Here is a 20,845-nt window from a genome sequence, read left to right on the forward strand (position 1 = left end):
ATATTTAGTCTCGCGAAGAACAAAAAAGAATGTTATGCAGAATGTTTGCTGTCAAACTGCAGCCAAACATCCCGAGTTTCTTTCCGAGGTGAGGTTTTACTATGATGTGTGTCAGCGCACAATATGATGAACAATGAACAGGTCTCTGTTATCAGCAGTGAGATTGTATCTGTGTGTGGGTGTCTGCGTCTGTGCGTGTGCATGCTGTCCAGTTCATGTGTAATACACTGTAGTTTTTGGGAACACAGGTGGAGATTTGGGTGGGGAGTGAATTTTCATGATCTCACGAGTCATGCACTTAATTGTTGCCTGTCAAAGGATTAATAGTGGACCAGTGTAATTTTCTGAAACTAATTCACAATAAATTAGTAAACATAAATCATGAACAAGGTTGGTTTTACTGTTTTGATACAGTTTTTTTATTTACACTGTTGTTATTGTTGAAGTCATTAAGTTGTTTTGTGATGGATTTTTTTGCACTCATTTTTATGTTCCACCTTAACACACAAGGTCTGTCTTATTTTTATGACATGCTGTCACACAGATAACTTCTATTCTATTCAGCTTTACACATCATTGTGCTGTTTGAAATGTGACTGTTTAATATTTTAACATATTGCTAAAGTAATTATAAATAGGTTATTGATCCAAGTGATTTTACATCAGATTTATAAACTGAAAAGTTAGATTTACCCATTTACTTTGACACAAAGTAGATTTTCCTTTAATTTAGTGCAAAAACTAATAAAGAAGAAAGATAAAGAAGAAAAATGGATTGAATTATTATTACTATTTTTAATTATTTCTTTATTTTTTGGTAAGTGTATGTGCAGAATTTCCTCTTTTTCAGTTACACTACCACACAAGTTCAATATGATTTTCAGGTCAATATTATTATTTTTTAGGGGATTACGTTTATTTAGTACGGATGCATTAAATTAAGCAAAGGTGAGAATAAAAAAAACTCAATTAAGAGCATTTTGCTTAAAACAAGTAAAATTATCTGCCAGTGGGGTAAGTAAAATATTCTTAAAACAAGAGTATTTTACTTGCCCCACTGGCAGAAAATTTTACTTGTTTTAAGTTTTTTTGCAGTGTATTGATAATAAGAAATGTTTTAAAATAATAATAAGAAACCATATTATTTCTAAATTATCATGTGACACTGAAAACAAGTGTAATGGCTACAGAAGATTTTTTATTTTTTTTGCTATCAAAGAATAAATTACATTTTAACATATTTAAATAGAAAATAGTTATTTTAAATTGTAGTAATATTTCAAAATGTTACTATTTTACTGTAATTTTGATTACATAAATGCAACCAAGTGAGCACAAAAAAGAATATTTCCAAATCAATCAATCAATCAACTTACATTAGGGTGGACAGTAATGCTGATTACAAAGTACACACTCATTGTACTTTGATTGTGTACTTTACCTATCATATACAGATGTTGCTGTGGAAGTGTTTGAGCATTTTCGGCCTTGGCAGATTAAAACTAAACTAACACTGGTCACGTTTCATGTCAGCAAGACAGACCTTTCCTGTGTTGGTGGCCAATTATAGTCCAGAATATGTTGCAAGCCAGAACAAATTTATGCTGATAGTCAAAAGTCTGGCTTTGTAAGATGAACAGGCATGACTGTACTCCTAGTCGTAAACTAGTCATGTCACACAGGAACGCATATTAATGTGCTGCTCTATGATTGCAACATTCTTGAAGAATTTGGAAAAAAGGATTTTGGTTTTTCTTTTTTGGCTAAAAAAATTATGTTTGTTGGAAAGACTGCTGTAAGTAAATACTTGTTAATTTGAAGGTTAACACCCTTAGCAGTGCTTCACTGACCACCACCCAAGTTCCAATTAAACTGATTTCACTGTTAGTGGGTGTGTTTTCAAGCATGCATGAACATTTCAACCTGAATTTTGGCTTGTGTGTGTGTGTGTGTGTGTGTGTGTGTGTGTCTGGCCTGACTCTGTAGCATGACAGCTGGGAGTGGCTCTGATTCACTTTCCTACACCAGTTCCATCTAGAGGTTTAACAGTCTTAATCTCTGAAATCACATGACTGCTATAGCTCTTATGGTGAACCTGCTGAGGGAATGTTCCCAAAACTACACATGACACTGATTGATAGCATTTCCTCTCATATTTGCATGCATTTTAACCATATCTCATATTTGTGGTTGTCTCTATATGATAAATAGGGAGGGCACGCATGCAGGAAAACTTGATTGGCTGAAGCACTGCTTGCAAATTGTAGAAGCTAATTGATGCAAATTAGTCAAGCTAAGAAAGAAACACAGACATTTGCATATCAAGGTTGGGCCAATAGGCTTCCTGACAGTATTCTCATGACAAAAAGTTCTTCATAACAATAGAGTTTAGCTTCTGGGTTGCACGTCAGCAGTGATTGGTCACTCACCGTGAGTCATGCATCCACACAAGTTCTTTCTCTGAGACACACACACATACTCCGATGCATTAGTGAAATAGTGTCACATTCCCACAGCTCACTTATTAACCACTCAATGCACATACATATTCAGATGAGTATGTTCCACCTTAAATAAAAATAATAAAAAAAAGTTTAAAATAAGAAATAAATTCAAATTGTTAAATTTATAATCACTGTGATATGAAAAGTTGCAATTGCAAGACACCAAGGTAACACTTTACAATCAGATGTAATTTCTTAATATTAGTTAACATTATACTTTTACAACAGTTAATAATCTGATAGTTCACCCAAAAAAATGAAAATTGTCAACATTTACTCACTCTCAAGTTGTTCTAAACCTGTATACATTTCTTACAGCTGTTAAACACAAAAGAAGATATTTTGAAGAATTTATGTAAACAAACAGTTGACAGTATAGCCACTGACTTCCATACTATAGACATTTTTTTAAATAAAAAATACTATGGAAGTCAATGGCTACCGTCAACTGTTTGGTTAACAACATTCTTGAAAATAGCTTCTTTTGTTTGGTTTGGTTGGTTTCAGAGGGTGAACTATCCCCTTAATATTAATTTCAACAATTAATAATACATTTTTTTAAATTAAATGTGCTACTCTTAACATTAGTTAATGCTCTGCAAACTAAAATGAACAAGTTAGCTCATGTTAGCTAATGCATTGTTGTAAAGTGTTACCATAAAATCAAAAAGTTGCAATTGTGAGATATAAAATAAATTTGTTGAGAAAGTCACAATTATGAGATAAATTGACAAGTTTGAATGCATTCTGAAAAATAAAGGTTCCATTTTTTTTTGCCATAGAAGAATCATTTTTGGTACTTTAAAGAGCTGAATAGTTTGTAAAATAATTTGAAAAATACATTTTACAACAAAAGAACAACTTTTTCCCCCAACTATAAAGAATCTTTGGTGTAATAGAAAAGTTTAATGGATGTTAAAGGTTCTTCAGTGAACCTTAAATGTCAATAAAGAACCTTTATTTTTTAAGAATGAGGATCTGTATGATTGACAAACATAGCTGATTTATAATAGCCTAACTATCTTGGTATGCCATTGTATTACTGGATGTATTTCCATAGTGTCTTTTTGCTTGGTGCACAAGTGTGGTTGTGCTAAAACAGATATTTTATACTTGCAGATTTTTGACTGTCCAATGAAATTGCTGAGTCGTTTTTTTCTGAGTGAGATACATAGAAGCTACTGCCAGTTCTTTTCTTCTGCTCTTTCTCAATACTTGGCTCACAGTCACCAGAACCTAGAACTGTGTGTGTTGATTTAAAAGCCATGCTGTGAACAGACTCATCACTTGGCTGCGCGGGTACGAGTGCGTGCAATTGTGCGCAGAATGTGCACGCCTATCATTTCAGAAGACAATGATTCTTCAACTGAGGTCATATGGATTACTGTCATGTTTGTTTTGCTTAGTTTTTGAAGCGTCAACTTTGAGGGACCCATTCAGTTGCATTATACAGACTCGCAGAGATGAACTATCTCTCTAAAAATCTATTTGTGTTCATCTGAAAAAAGAAATTCATATACATCTGGCATGTCATGATGAGAGAATTTTCATTTTTAGGTCGAGTATCACTTTGACTGTTATTGAACTTAGAATATTGCTTTAATAAAGATGAGTGAGCCACACGTTAAAGTTACCGTTAATTCCAAGCTAACTCGCAATTTACCACCCCATGACATATGGGTAGGATTTGTTTTGCGTTTTATGTGGTTAACTACAGCTTTTCCCAGAAAAACCCATAATGGGTAAGGTGTCCAGTGACCTTTGCTCTTCCTTATGTTGAAACTCAGATATCATTTAGGGACTGAGTTTTGCTTTTAAGATGAATGCAACCAGTTTTTATGAGACAATTTCAGCTTGTTAGTGATCCACTCCAGTTCATCCCAGGCCATCTGGGGTTTGTTCATTAAATTTTACGACATGTCTCGATGTCCGAGTAAATATACACTTTCCTCTCTTGCACGGCTCATTGAGTCTCGCCGCCAAGACCAACAGGGATTTGGTCTTTGTCTCTGCACATGCTGGAAAAGACAGCATCGCGTTTCTGCCATAACACACATAACTCACACACACCGTGCTGTTTGGCTTGAGAACTTTTGTACTCGGCTCACACATTACATTTTTTTATTTGCTATTTGCTATTTTTGCTATTTGCTATTTAAATTTGTTATTTGCTCTTGTCCAGCATGTTTATCTGTCGGGGGTGTTGGATTCCGGCAAGTATACAGATAAAAGCTTGTGAGAGAGAAAAGAGGAGCGCGGGGTTCACAATGAGGGTGTGTTTGTCTATCTATGTGTGTTTTTAGTGTGTGTCAGTGAGAAAGCAACAGTGTGTGTTTGTGTGACGGAGGATGAGTGGGTGAGCGGTGATCTGCTATAGTGTTTTCCAGGAAAATGGGTGAGTCATTTACATTAGGAGCATTTTTAAAAGCTGTCTGGGATTTCTGTATCATCGTTGTCTTTGGCATATTCTATGCAAATGCCAAACATAAATTAAATAGTGGTGGTGGTGAGTCAAAATGAGCTAAATGTGATTGGTGGGCTTTTCAACAAACACTAGCAACACTGTTTCTTAGCTGTAAGGGGTAAACATAATATTCTTTGATATCTGCACCAGAATGGCAACAGTTTTTCCCCCCTATGTATAAAACAATAAACAGGAATTTACAGGATACCATGGCATTACTTAGCTATAGCTGGTAGTCATTGGCCCATATTGAAGCTGTATTATTGTACAGGCCAATCACATCAGGGTTCAACAACAACAACAACAACAAAAAACGTCTGTAATGAATTTCGAGCCATTTGACAGAACTGTCACTTGCCCTTATGGGACAATGCTGCAAACATGACAACAATAAACATCAGTAATGTTTTGCATCACATGCCATTGTCTTCCAGCAAACTTTTTTTTTTTTTTTAATGAATTTATGAAGTACCATTATATAATAACTTTAGGAAACTAAACATTTAACGAACACATAAAATATACATTAAATATTTAATACCGAGATATTTTATAAACAAATGTTTAATAAATAACTATTAAATCAATTAATCAGTCAATCTTTTTTGGTGCTGGCAAAAAAAAAAAAGTTAAAAAAGTAAAAACTACTTGCCCGACAGAAACAAAAATCCTTATTTTTGAGCCCTGCTTATGACACTGTAATGTGAATGTTCTCTAACCAGTGTTATTTTAGTATTATTTATGTACTCTTTTAATGTTACTGAAAATGATTTGTAATTATTTTATTTTATTATTTTTAATTAACAATACTGTTTTTGTGCATAATATTCTTGATCTTAATATTGATATGATATTGTTTCACAGATCCTTTTTATTTGTATGCCTATACAGGCCAGGGTCCATCTATCTTCTCACACTTGGAAACTATCAGCAGTATTTTGATCTTGGCCAGAACAACACATGTGTTTTTACCTTGATCTACCTCTATTAACCAAAAAATAGTCACCTGCTGTTCCATAACTAATAGGCCACTGATGCATGCATTAGAGACGAAAAGAAAAAAACTATCACCCACTCAACGCTGCGACTCCAATCACAGTCAGTTGAATCAGTCTGTCTGCAGTCGGCTCCAACAAAAAGCTGTGAAGTGCTCTTGGTGGAGACAGCGCTGTCTGTAACAGGCTACCGACAGGGCTCAGTCAATACATGTCACAGCCACTGGAGAGAAACTAAATGAGATTTTCTGACTGGCTCCTTTTAACTCTTCCTTTTTTCTCTCTTCCTCCCTCCCTTCTTCCATCAGTAGCTTCCTCTCAGCCACTTTCCACCCCCTCCATCTGCCATACTGCCACTTTGACAAGCCGCCACAGTTGTCAAATAAGGAAAACATGTTGGAGGTGATGTTTTTTGAGTTCCTTGTCAAAGGAGCCTTTATCAGGCTCAGTTCTCGAATATCTAACAGTGCTGTTTATATTAGTAGGAGTGTATTGTGAAGCTGAAACATACTCATAGGTTTGCTTTTAGCACCTCGGCTAAACGCAGCTGCTTTTTAGGGAAGCAATGTGAGTGTGTAAGTGCGTGTGTATGCGTATGTGTGTGTGCCTTGTACCTATTCAGTGCCATGGGACGAGATGTTGCCACAGTGGCTTTGCTGTCTTCCTTTTAACTGCTGGCAAGAAGCCTGTGAGGTCTGCCTTAGGGCCAGGGCTAAATTTAAGTTTGCCGCTCACAGCCCTCATCAGTAGCATCAAAACAACCATTAACTGCGGATCAGTTTGCCTCTCACGACTGCCAGCTCCCAGCGGACGCCACTCATAACAGGGCCAAAGAGAGAGAATCACACAGGAGCATGTCCCTTTAGCCCATGTGTCTGCACTGCTACAAGCCAAAGCTAACGATCACTCCTGAGCCCTCGCTGTGCACACACACACACACACACACACACACACACACACACGTATTTATACACATATGTGCGCTTGTGTAGATAGCATGCAAACAGACCAAAGCTCAAGACCACAAGGATCATGTGTAACTGAAGACTGGACTGGAGTAATGGCTGATGAAAATTACAATTTGACAATATTTTATAATCAAATAAATGCAGACTTAGTGAGCTCACGAGACTTCTATCAAAAACATTTAAAAAATCTTACCAATATATTTATATCATTATGTATAGTACTTCTTCTTTATCTTTATATCACCATGTGCATGGGGGTTGCCTGATAATGAGTCCGTTTTGCCATCATCTGATATATGTCACACATTCCAGAGAATGTGCTGATTCAGACAACACTGTTTTTGTCTTTTTACTTCTGAAAAGATACACATCAACAATGTAAGTAGTACTGAACTTACATTTTAATGAGTTTTCACCGTCATGCTGTAAATAAATGAGTGAAGCAAGTGGTTAAACAAAATTATTGCCTTTAGTTAAAGAATTGAGAGGATAGGGGAGGGGAGGAGTTCCTGAATGGTGTTTTGGGAAGGCCATCTGCTCCTGTTTATGGTTCATTAAACAAGCTACTGGGGACAGGCCGTTTGCCCTGAGAGCAACAGGTATAAAAGGACTCTGTCCCACCCTGTGAGGATAGAAGCCACTTGACTTTTTCAAACTGATGTCACAAGGCTTGTGTAGATAGCATGCAAACAGACCAAAGCTCAAGACCACAATCTTGATATGAGAACAACATGACTGACTCACATTACCCCAGGATTTCTGATCCTGATCTGAGTAATCTCTGGTCATTTTGTGCTTACGAGTAAATCTGTAATAAGTAAATTTATGTTTAAAATACCCTCTAAATCACAGGCAGGGATCTGCAACTCAGTAAATGCAGCTGCATATCGACTGAACTAATAACAAATCTGAAGACGGATTCACAGAAGTCACATTGCAGTGGACTAAAGGCACTTTGAACTGGGAAGAGCACATGGTTACCAGTGCAATTGATTTGAAGTCGATTCACGATGGAAAATCACGAACTCTGGAACATCTTCTCAAAAACACATGACTGATTATCTAGATGCATGGATTTACTTGGTGAACATGTGAAGATAAATGCATTGAAAATGAAATCGCTATTTATATCAGTACTAGCCTATTTCATTTGCTAAATTTTGAAAGTTTTCAAATTAAAAAACAACATAAAAATATTGGTAACACTTTGCTTAAAGCCTTTGTGTATAATGCGTTATAAAGGGTTAATAAAAGGTATAATGCATTATAATTATTCATAATGTGCATTGTAATACATCATATCTTGTCGTAAATAATTATAACCAAATTTAAAATTCTTAGTGTAACAATGAATTAATACAGTGTTGTAATGTATTAACTGTGGTTACAATTATGAGATTGTACAATGCATTATAAGGCACATTACAAGGCATAATTGTAATGCATTATAAATAAACGTTTTAAGTAAAGTGTTACCAAAATATTTAATATACAGTATAAATGTGTATATACATATGTATATTATTTCCAGTATACTACATTCAAAAGTTTGGGCTCCGTAATGGATTATCTATTTATTTTTTATTTATTAAAGGAATTAACATTTTTAATCAGCAAGGGTGCCTTAAATTGGTCAAAATTTAAATATTTTTAAGTCTATTTCTAATAAATGCTGTTCTTTTGAACTTCCTATTCATCAATGAATTCTTAAAAAAAAAATATATATATATATATATATGTTTTCAGAATTGGTAATAAGGAGTGTTTCCTTCTTGAGCTCCAAATCAGCATATTACATGGATTTCTGAAGGATCATGTGTAACTGAAGACTGGACTGGAGTAATGGCTGATGAAAATTACAATTTGACAATATTTTATAATCAAATAAATGCAGACTTAGTGAGCTCACGAGACTTCTATCAAAAACATTTTAAAAAATCTTACCAATATATTTATAGCATTATGTATAGTACTTCTTCTTTATCTTTATATCACCATGTGCATGGGGGTTGCCTGATAATGAGTCCGTTTTGCCATCATCTGATATATGTCACACATTCCAGAGAATGTGCTGATTCAGACAACACTGTTTTTGTCTTTTTTTTTCTGAAAAGATACACATCAACAATGTAAGTAGTACTGAACTTACATTTTAATGAGTTTTCACCGTCATGCTGTAAATAAATGAGTGAAGCAAGTGGTTAAACAAAATTATATCGGAGATCGCGCAGCTGACACATCCAGGAGAAAATAAACTTGTCAAAGCTGCCCCACGACTTTTATTAATAACAGTTTAAATACTGAATCGCTACATTATATTTTCCAGCAACGAAAGGATAAAATCGCTGTTTTTTTAAATAAACTCACTCTACTCTGAGTAACATAACCGTAAATATGAACTCATGATCGAATGTAACATAAAACAAATGAATACCTTTCGTTAAAATCTTTATTAATGCCAAAAATGCTTACATTTATGTGTCTTTTTGTTCGCTTGGGCAGCCATATTGCCCCTGAAGCCGGTTTACGCTGAGATAATTCATACCCTTTCGTTTGAAGTGTGGTCCCAAAAAATCTTTGTTTGAAGGGCTGTCTGGCCCTTCCCCTACCCCTACCCCTCCAACCAAAAGAGAATCGACACACCCCTACCCCTTCACGTGAACGCGGAAAGGGGAAGGGCTAAGGGGTAGAATTGGGATTGGGCCTTAGTCTCAACAAGATAACTTAAAGGAAGCAATGCTTATTTGCAGACTTTTAAGGCTTTAATGCAGTCTGAAGTGTCTAAACAAGTTGGCAAACAATATTGACCTAACTAACATTTCACCGAAAAGTGAATCAGCAAGGAGTTGACTTTTTTCCCAGCCTTGGGTAAACACATACAGAACTCAACATGTGAAAACACAGGTTAATCCCTATGGAAAACTCAGCAGGCAGCAGGTGCGAGGTGATAGACAAGATGCAGGCAGGTGTTCCAAGGCTTTGAGTGTGTGTGCGGCTGCCCCTCCTCTGCCTGTCAGGTGCCTCACCTGGTTGACATCTCCCTCTCCGATAATGAAGACCAGCTTGCAGTCTTTCTCCACCACAGTCCTATCCTCCAGCACACCCTGCATTTTCAGTGTGACCTCTTGACCCCAAGCCGGGGTCAGGACATTCTCGGGACTGGCCTGTAACACCTTCTTCTTTAGCAGACGGTTATCTACAGGCGGTTGGGGTAGTGGAGGGAAAACAGGGGGAGAGGAAAGAGATCAACAAGACCCTAAAGCAATAGTGTCAAACTTGAGGATGTTCTTAGGGTGGTGTTAGTGAAGGACGTCTTTCTGGTTAAGCAAGTTAAAGGTCATCATTTGCTCACCCTCATGCCATTCCAAAACTATATGACATTCTTACTTCTGTGAAACACAAAATAATATATTTTAAAGAATGTTTCAACTGTTTTTCTCCAAGTAATGAAAATCTATTGGGTTAAAACAACATCGAACTTTATTGACTTTAATTGTTTGGGCGAAAAACACTAAGACGTGAGGGTGAATAAGTGATGACAGAAATGTCATTCTTGAGAGAACTATCCCTTTAAGAAGTTTTTGGGGACATCAGCATAACATGCTGTAGACAAACATCCAAACCATAACATGCTAGTAACCAGCAATACTTGTAAAACATGCACTCTTATAGTAGAACAAGGTTCTTCAGATTATTAAAATGTTCTTCACACTGAATATGGGGTCACTTTGGCGAAATTTTGTGGGCAAAAAGGTCCATTGTTTATTGTCAATAGTGTAGTGATGTACAAAGCATGTATAGCCCCACAGAAGTTACTTTCAAACCTAGCAGCTTTCTGTTGGTCATTATGGTGGATCCCTGTGACCAACTTAAAACCTTTGTGAAATCTGCATTGGGAATTCTTTTGTCCTCATTTGAAATTCCCAATTGTGTGAATTGCCAAACAACACTAAATGTGACTGCACAGAAACCTTCACTGAAAAGATCCTTTTTGAGCCCAAAATGTTTCTAATATGGCATCACTGTAAAAATCCTTTTGGACCTCAGACTAAACAAATACGTCATTGTGGAAATCTTACCTGTAATGTCCTTCCAGTCATCTGCCAGAAACAGCTCCTCAAAGCTGGTGGTGGTCCACTCTTCTATCTCAAAGTCTGGAAAAAGAGTGTCCACTGAGCTGTCCCTTTCTTCCACTGCTTCAATTTCCATAAAACGAACTGTTTTCCCAAAGCTGGGAGTCTTTGTCAGTTTTCTGCTGTCCTTTATGTCTGATTCATTGGCCTCAGGTGGGCTGGTGCGAGAATTTGAGGAGATGGGCTCATTGGTTGGGTCGCTGCTTGAGTCATTAGCATCTGTTGGCATGTTGCTTAAGTTTTCAGCACACTTCATCTCTTCTGCCACTTTATTATCCATTCCATTTTTCATCTCACTTCCTTCTTCATTCTTGTTGTCTTCTACTGCTTTCTTCCCACCCTCTTTTTCTGTAATATTCATTCTCTGCAGCTCCGTGATTGGTTCTTCAAACACCTGCCAAGGCTGCAAAATAGCTTCTTCACTCTTCATCTCCTGTTTGTCACAAACTGTTTTCACAAACATCTCCGACTCCAACGTTGTCTCCTCTGCTTCTTCAGGTTCTGGTTCCATGTCCCCACACGGTGGACTCTATTAGAATTATCATGGAAATGCATCGCCACATGACATAAATCCCATCTGAGGTCAGTCCATTTCCTGCAGATTTTGTAAAAGGGTCTTCGTTGAAATGGTCTGCAGTGAAGAATGCAGAAAATGATCAATGGATGAGAATTGTGTTGAAATGTAAAGCCCTACTGGTCAGTAGAGTTGTGTGCAGTGATAATCTGTTGGATTAGAAGAGCAAAATCTAATCTGCCCCAACGTCTGTAAGCTTCTTAATGACTTCATCACGTCATCCCATAATGCAGTTCCCATGAATGCATCCACCAATAAGAGGACTTCAGGGACTGGTTGCTTTTTTATTTATATTATAATGTAGAAATATTTCTCAATAAATACTGTATACATCTAAATAATATTGCAATATACACTACCGTTCAAAAGTTTGGATTTGGTAAGAATTTTATTATGCTCCCTAAGGCTGCATTTGTTTGATCAGAAGTACAGTATAATATTGTCATATATTATGGCAGTTTTTTATTATTATCATTATTTTAGTATATTTTAAAATGTTATTTATTCCTGTCATGTCAACGCAGAATTTTCAGTCTTCATTGTAACATGATCCTTCAGAAATCTTACTGACCCCAAAATTTGGTGTGTATTCTAATCCAATTTTAATTATATTGGTAGAACTAAATGTAAACAGATATTTGTCTAGCTACTTATCAAAAGTACAGTGAAAAACATTTGCCATATTCTCATGAAGAGAACAGGCATTGACCGAAGATAACACACTCTGAACAGGTTTTTCCAGGTTTGCAACATGCCAAGTGTAGACGAAACATCAATGAGCCATGCATAATTTCAAGACAAGACGAGCCTTTAAATGTCCTTACACTCTTAAAAATAAAGGTGCTTCAGAAGGTTCTTCACAGCGATGCCATAGAAGAACCATTTTTGGTTCCACAAAGAACCATTCAGTCAAAGGTTCTTTAAAGAACCATCTCTTTCTTACCTTTTTGTAATCTGAAGAACCTTTTTTCACCACAAAGAACCTTTTGTGAAACAGAAAGGTTCTTCAGATGTTAAAGGTTCTTTATGGAACCATTTAGACAAAAAGGTTCTTCTATGGCATCGTGAAGCACCTTTATTTTTAAGAGTGTACTTGATTGTTTTACACTTACTAAATCCACAAAACACGCTCAAATACATATTAAAAACAACAATCAATCACTTACACTTGGCTGGCAAAGAAAAACATTTAGCCTGCTTGTCCTTCAAATTAAATGTCAAAATATATGGTAGTTTATTGAATGAAACATAAACATAAAATTATTGCGCCATTTAGCAGTGTGTCATTAGTGCATTGAATTTAAACTTAAATATTCAGTATAAATACATGGATGTGATATGCAGCTTTGAGAATGTTGATCTTGGTTTTGTCTCTACAGATGAAACACACTAGAGAGTTTTACTTGCTTTCTGCATTCTCTAGAGGCTGTTGGCACTGTTTATGGCATGAGTAAGATTAGCAAAAAGGCCACAAGACTGATTTCTTATTTAACCTGTGCATAATAATGGCACTTGAACAGCTGTGGTGTTATAGTGTTCTTTTTGTGAATAGTCACTAAGCTGATGACCAAGCGACTTAACTGTTTGAAACAATGACACTGAATAAAATTGATTAAAAATGACTCATTGTTGTTGTTTTTTTTATGTACAAAAGACTAATGTTTGTTTATCAGCTTGGCTAGCTCAAATCTTGCAACTGCAGAATCTTGGCAACTAGATTCTCTGCAAATGCCAAATGTAAAATCCCCAAACATTTATAAGAAAAATAGGTGGAAATTAAGGGAGTTTCAGAGAACAAACTCATTACAAATCAAGTCCTGATGAATTAAATATGAGGTATATTGTAAGTTATAACATTTTATTCATTATCCTGGATTTACAATGTGTTGACTATTATTTTTCTGTAAGTTGCTTATCTTATTTAAAGTGCAACCTGACACCAGTGAATCTCATGTACTTTAATCTCTACTTAGATCCATTCCTAAGACTCTGACACTTAAGGTATGGATCTGTTTGGCAAGTGCTTGTACACGTCGGTATATTTAATGTAAATTTACACAGAACATTGAATCTCATGGAATAATATTCCAAAGCAATCAGAGAGTCAGCGGCATTTTTTATAAACCACAATCTGAGGTAACATATATTGTTTGTCCAGCCGGCTTCAGATGTCCCTGTATCTCAGACAGCCATATGGCAAGTAGAGTTTCCATTAGAGACTACGAGAGAGCTCCTTAATCCAAAGGCCCAAGCACCTTGTCTGTTGGGGATTATGTCTTTCCAATTAACCTAAATTCTGTATTTTTCCCCTCACTGTCCATTTCACCTCATCTGTTTGTAAGCTTAAAGGGTGCAGATGATTGCCTGGCTAGATTAAGTGAATCATTTTTCTGTATGCACATTTTAATCTAGTTTAAAATGACAGTCTGAGCTTTTCCCTCATCATTTTGTTCACAGAACATTTCTTTAATACCATGTAATTCCCGAGATTTGTATTTGCCACTGCAATGAATTTCTCTCAGACATACCCATATTTGTTTGTTTTATCTTTGACTGATATCTGTTGTTTTTCAACTGACTGGTTTCAAGAGAATATTTTATTAGGTTTGCAGGCGGAAAAGCTGATTTAACATGCAGAGTTTTGTTTATACATGAAATTGAGATTTTTTGGATGACTTCAGTGCCCAGGTATAATTTAATTCTGGTAATATTTATATACTGTAATTTATTTACAAGTTACATTTATTTGTATATAAGAAGACTGTGTACCTTCACAAGTATTTAGGAAGTTAGTATATTTCAATTAATAAGTGGGGTTGAGTGGGCCGTAAATTTAAGAACTTCTCTATATACAGTAGTGGCCAAATATAATGTCCGGCCTAGAAAAATAGATATCTTCATCCTCTATTCAAACATTTTATTATAAAAAATGTTGTAAGCATTGTGTGAAGTTGTGCTTGGAGTGTAAAACTAATGTAAATGCATAATTGTTTTATTTGTAATAATGCAATGAAACATGGCAAATTGTGTCACACAAAGATGCATGACGCATGCACAAAACTTGGTGAGTACTGCTATGGAGAATATATATTCTGATATTTAATAATAATAATGATAAATTAATTAATTTAGATTTTCTGTACTTTAATTTTTTTTTTGCCAAATAATTTTTTTCAGTTAAATTTCTTAACCAAGTTCGTTTTTTTTTTTTTTTAATTTGCAGTTTTGTTTTTGCTTGGTCATATAGCACTGCAAGAACATGGATTAATGTTAATGTATCTTTACTTTCTTTACTTCAGGTGCGGGTGCACATCCACATATTTGGAGACCGGGCAGCTCATGGGATATGTCTTATTCAATATTTTAAACTGATTTTTTTTTGTTTGTTTTTTTGTGATATACACAATTTATGAGTAAAAGTCATGTTTAATATTCTCAGTACAAGCTGTCCAGTAGAACTAGGAATGTTTTTTTCTTTATTACATTCCTTGTCAAATACACTAAATCGAACTTTATCGTCCTAATAAGCTGAGGTAGACCACTATGTCTAATTCTGAAATACATATGATTATCGTTTGTGCGTACGTGCGTGTGTGTGTGCGTCTGTGTGTCTATGACGTCCCCCCCACGCTCTCATAACCCCGCCCAGCGGAGAGTGACGCTTGAACTAGAATGTCGCTAGTTCACCTCAGTTCCAGACATGGCAGCGTTGAGACAGGAGCATCGGTATGGACTCTCCTGTGGAAAGATTAATAAATGCATTCCCAATAAAACCATTTTTCACGTCAAGCTAACCGACACGGCCATCCGGACACTGGAGGCTTATAAGAATCTCAAGGTAACGCATTTAGTTTTATTTCGTGTTTATTTGCTCCACTGACATCAATGGAACAGAAAGAAAAGTTCAGAACTTCAAAACATTTCCTCCCGTTAGTTGTTTGTAAAGTGTTGATTTATTTAACCAGAGTCCGTCGCTTTAAGTGCCATATGCTGACTTACTAGGGACAGATAGTAACGGTAGGAAATCGGACACATCCAGTTCTTACTGTTCGTTTTATTTAGTTTTGCTTCTTTATTTTTTCTAAGCTGTTACAAAATAAAAGAACATGTCAGTCGTGTTATTATTAATATTTTTCTCGTTAAGCCAGTTGGAATTGGCTTTACGAAAGCTCCTGTTTTCCACTTTAGAGTCAAAGTCGCCGCTTTATTCCTTCTGGCAAATGATACGAAATAGAACATGGCACCGTCTTAATGCTAAACACTGCATTACTTATTATAATTATGATCATTTTAAACCGAAGATGATAATTGTTTCTTTGACTCATAACACTCACGGGGATCTTACGGTCTGAGAGGGGCTCAAGGCTCAAGCTCGATCTTATGAACTATAAACCTTGAGTAGCATTTAGTAATTGAGATAGCCTTTGAGATTGCTGCCTCTTCATTTCCCTATCAAATATTTTATTTGACTCATATTCGAGAGTAACGCCTCAATTTACAGCAAAGGTTTAGTGAACTAAAAAAAAAAGCGTATGTAACCTAGTGTTGTCTCTATATGTGGTGTTTAAGGTTAAGTTTATAATTGCTTCTTGAATTGATTAACTTAAATAGGCCTATGGAAATTGCCTGACATATATTAAATCCAAATGATGTTTTTAAATCACTATTTATGTTGTTACAAACCTCTACGACTTTGTTTCTTCCGCGGAACACAAAAGGAAGATGTTCTATTCAATGACAGCCTCAGTCCTCATTCACTTTCATTGTTGGGAAAAAAACAAACATGCAATGTAAGTGAATGGGGACTTGAACGAGGAATTACCTTTACGTGAGGCAAACATGACATTTAAAGGGATAGTTCCCCTAAAAGAAATGCTGTCATCTCATCCGCATGCTGTTTAAAACGCGGCTGACTTTCTTTCTTTCATAGAACACAAAAGGAAAGGTTAGTGACTGTTAGTGTCAGGTTAGTGTCAGCCACTAACCTTTCCTTTTGTGGTCTATGAAAGAAAGAAAGTCAGCCGCGTTTTAAACAGCATGCGGATGAGATGACAGCATTTCTTTTAGGGGAACTATCCCTTTAAATGTCATGTTTGCCTCACGTAAAGGCAATTAGGCCAGTGTCAGCCAGCTTTTCATTCTCTCAGAAACCACCCCCCTCACTCGCAGTCTGCATGAATTAATACAGGAGAGAACTGTGCCTCTGTCAATGGGGGCAAGAAAGTAAGAGGAGACTGTAATTACTGTGAAGGGAGGCTAATAGGTAGGCATGATATTTCACTGAAGTTAGTACCTAAACAGGGGCTGTGAAAATGCTGGCATTGTGGGTAAACAATTAAGAAAATTATTGTATGACTTACTTACTTCTGTGGAGCAAGCACATTGGAAAAAAGTTTTTTGGCCGTACAGTGAAAGTTAATTGTGTTGATTTGGGCTCCATTGACTTTTATTTTATGGACAAAAACGTTTCTTCAAAATTTGTAATTTTTTGTTTCATAGAAGAAAGTCACACAGGTAGAGTAAATGATGACAGAATTTTCATCTTACCTTACCTTACCTTTTTAAGTTTTACCTTACTTCAATGTGAGGCTGGTACAAAACATTTGCATTGTTTTTGTTAACCCTCATAATGCATTCAAAATCTGCATACGTCTTGCATTTGCATGAACTTGGTGGAATGTGAGCTTATAAAACATTCATAACTTAAACCATATTGTACTGGATCAGTAACTTCCCATTAATCAGTGAATGCACAAAAAGGTTGTATTACTGAATATTACTATGTTATTACCATGTAATTACTGCTTTACCACCTTTTTATTCATTAAAATATGTATATATATAGATACATGTTTGGAACATTTTGCATCTTATTTGAATTGATAGTAGTGGTGCATGTTGCAAGTTTGGTTCTCATACTAAAAAAAAAAAATTTAAATGATGTATGTGTTTCGGGTCATAAAGGACCTAAATGCGTTATGAGGGTTCCAGCATCTTTGGTTTCGATAATGCACGCTCGTGTGGCAGTTAACAAATAATTTAGCCATCATTGGGTTTTTACAGATGGGGAGCTTCAATTTGCTCGATTCTCTCCATCTGTGGAGGAGGATGATGCAACTGGCGAGAAATAACACAAGAAAAGATGTTTAGAGTAGTAAAATTCCTTTCATATTGAAGGGAGTGATCCCCAATCCTGGAGGATTTATGGAATCTGAATGCCTTTGATGCTGTCACTAGGGATGTTCGGGTTCAGTTCGGATTCTCAAAGACTGGGATTTCACATCATGCAGCCTCATTTTCTTTTGTTAATTGGATTTTTGCTGCACAAAATTAGTTATCCAGAGGCTACAAATATAGATGTCTGTCACAATAAACAGAAACGGTTCTCACAGAGTAAAATATGAAGGAATAATGGCAGTGTCCTGCAGTTTGACAAGCTATATCTGATTTTTTTCCCCCTTTGGTTGTATTATACATACATTTTTATGATCTTATATTAATCAAGAAACTAAAACATGGGCATAAGTGAGAGAGCATATTCAATTATGAGAGCATATTATTATGCAGAATTGTGCACTGCATGTTGCATTGCACAATTTTCATAATTCTTTTATGGGTCAGTGACAAATTAGTATGTCTGAGAATGATGGATGTCTGTGATGAAAAAGAGAAAGCTTTCTAGTTAAAACACATTTGCCAAGTTCTTAAATGTGGTTTTTGTATTCGTGTTGGTATGATATATTTTTGGAAAACTTTTGTGCCATTTTCAAAACGAAACTTCTACATGGTTCTGCAAAATAATATGTTCTCTATTTAATATGCTCCCTCACTTCCGGCTATGTATCGGTTTCTCTATTGATAACAATGCATGTATACAATTATGTTGTTGTTAATCTAAAAATGTCAAGCGCTGTAACCTTCAAATAAAAAGTCATTTATCTTGCATATTAAATAGACCATATTCAGAGTGACACCATATTTAATTTGATGCATTTAAAAGCCAGAACTAACCATGTTAAAACGATATATATATAAAATTACGTCAATGAGTCTTATAGTTGTTGTTTGTGATATTCCTATTTTTTTTTTGGCCGACTAGATTGGGAGCATTTATATAATTATAGCAGCATGCATGTTCATAAGCACAATTATGAGTCGTAAATTAGGAAAGTCTCGTCGTTTGGATGCGATTCCTGGGTTTTGTAACATTTGCAGGCCAGCGGTTTGGTTTTTATGAGAGTGTTGTTATTTACCGCTAATAAAATTGGCAGTGGCATGCAGTCACACTGTACGACCTAGGTGGATTTTTGGTAGGTGGTGCATTCCAGTGAAACGGCTGTAAAGAAAGATGCCTGTGTCTAACCGGATTAGCACATTCAGCCGTAGCACACCTCCCCATCAGCTGCTTGCCACAATCAGCCTCGTCTAAAACATATCCAGAAGCGGGACAGGAAAGAGACTCGCTCCGGACATAAACGGTAGACTGTGCTTGCGGTCGGAAGCCCGGGAGAGGCTACTCAACACCCCCGAGCTGCTCACCAGGTTACTGGGTCAGACTGACGACAGGAAAGGCTTTGTCAAGAGCTCTGGGAAGAGGTGGGGGTGTTGGTTAAAATCGAAAACATGTTCATTATAGTTTTTAAAATTACATTTTAATGTATTTTTGAATAACATAATAGATCTAGACAAAAAGTGTCACATCATTGACTGTTTAACTAAAAAAACACCTGTTTATGACTATGAGCAGACGGTCCAACATCAGCATGTATTTATGCGTTCCTAAAAGGCTTACTTTGTGTGTGTGTGTGTGTGTGTGTTCTGTGGCATGAGTCTACGTTTACACGACAATGGTGGTCAAAAACGGAAAAAAAACAAAAAAGTTTTTCCCTTGCACTTTTAAAAAGTTTCGCGTATACACAACAACGTTTTCAAAACGATTCGCGTTTACACACATCCATGAAAACGGCCAAAAACGCTGTATTATGTATGCCAGGCCAGTAGTTGGCGCTGTCACCTTGTTAGTAAACAGTACCTGTAGGGAAGTGACGATTAAATAATGTAGGACTATATGATGCATCTCCGCTGTTGGTTGTAATATTTGTGAAGTAAATCCACACTTTGATGAAGAAGCGTTAGCAAACTCTTGAGCAGCAACAACAGTACCATATACTCCGCCATTGTTGTGTATGTCTGTTCGTGCTTGCCTTTAAAATCGACATGTACTGCGCATGTCCACATACCTAATGGGGTGGGAATCACCAGAGGCCCCAGGATACGATATTATCACGATACTTTTGTCACAATACAATATTATTGCGATTTTAAATATATTGTGATATTCTCCGATATATTGCATTTTATTACCTTTTTCCAACTTCAAATGATGTCCCCAAATGAAAACTTGGCAACCTTTACCTAAAAAGAAACATTCCTCAGTTTGTTTATCTCACTTCAATGTTATTGTTGCAGTGCAAAATGGGATTGTCAAGCAGACAAAATGACCAACACTTTCATGAAAACCTGTCATAAATGTTATATGCACCTGGCAAACTCAGCTATTTGTATTACAGTCTAGTCTAGTCCACCTTAATTAAATGTAAACAGGTATGCACTGCTGTGCTGCTACAGGTATTTAGAACAATGCAACTTGAACTTGTACAAAAAAGTTGTGCAGACCCTTTAGCAATTGGGGCATTTGAAAGTAAATTACTGTTAAATTTAAAAATAAAAATGCTACATTTAAATTAAACATAACATGTACTCTTAAAGTAAACAATGTGCAACAGGTATGCATTGCTGTGCTCTTTTACTTTCATTTATTCCATGGTCTGTTGGAATTCTTGATTCTGATTGGCTGGCAGATATGCATTAAAACGGTTTAATGCACCGGTAGTTCCAAGTCAGTTTAATTACCGTTCTATATTAATACGTCGCTGCATTAATTGACACAAATGCACACACATCACTCGCACGGAGAGAGAGATCCCACTGCGCACACAGAAACATTCAGGAGTAAGTTAGGCCAACATAAACTTGTCAACGCTGCCCCGCTACTTTTATTAATAAAATGGCTTAGATACTGGATCACTGCATTATATTCCTCAGCAACGAGGAGGTAAAATCTCTGTTTAAGTAACTAAACTCACAACTTCATTGTTTGTAGAGAGAGACGCACAGACGCAGGTAATTCACACACACAACTGTCAT

At 36.2% G+C, this 20,845-nt stretch overlaps 3 protein-coding genes across 3 annotated transcripts in view; 1 reads left to right on the forward strand and 2 right to left on the reverse strand.

The window, feature by feature from the left end:
* Positions 1 to 6,914, reverse strand: part of LOC107556263 (peptidyl-prolyl cis-trans isomerase FKBP8-like) — a 44,820-nt gene extending 37,906 nt beyond the window's left edge. Inside the window, exon 1 of the mRNA XM_016239330.1 lies at positions 6,044 to 6,914. The gene's annotated coding sequence lies outside the window, so the exon portion shown is untranslated. The remainder of the gene's footprint in view (positions 1 to 6,043) is intronic.
* A 2,929-nt stretch (positions 6,915 to 9,843) lies between these two features.
* LOC107556253 (uncharacterized) lies at positions 9,844 to 11,783 on the reverse strand. Its single transcript, XM_016239318.1, has 2 exons — positions 11,011 to 11,783; positions 9,844 to 10,127 (listed from the first exon to the last, which is right to left on the reverse strand). Exons 1-2 carry the CDS (start codon positions 11,573 to 11,575, stop codon positions 9,844 to 9,846), a joined length of 849 nt encoding a protein of 282 aa, XP_016094804.1. The 5' UTR covers positions 11,576 to 11,783.
* A 3,514-nt stretch (positions 11,784 to 15,297) lies between these two features.
* LOC107556260 (RNA polymerase II elongation factor ELL2-like) overlaps positions 15,298 to 20,845 on the forward strand; it is a 60,789-nt gene continuing 55,241 nt past the window's right edge. The window contains exon 1 of the mRNA XM_016239326.1: positions 15,298 to 15,476. Coding sequence (XP_016094812.1) covers positions 15,339 to 15,476 — 138 coding nt within the window. The 5' untranslated portion in view covers positions 15,298 to 15,338. The remainder of the gene's footprint in view (positions 15,477 to 20,845) is intronic.

Source organism: Sinocyclocheilus grahami, unplaced genomic scaffold (genome assembly GCF_001515645.1).
Source record: "Sinocyclocheilus grahami isolate Dianchi unplaced genomic scaffold, SAMN03320097.WGS_v1.1 scaffold562.1, whole genome shotgun sequence".
Classification (NCBI taxonomy): Eukaryota; Metazoa; Chordata; class Actinopteri; order Cypriniformes; family Cyprinidae; genus Sinocyclocheilus; species Sinocyclocheilus grahami.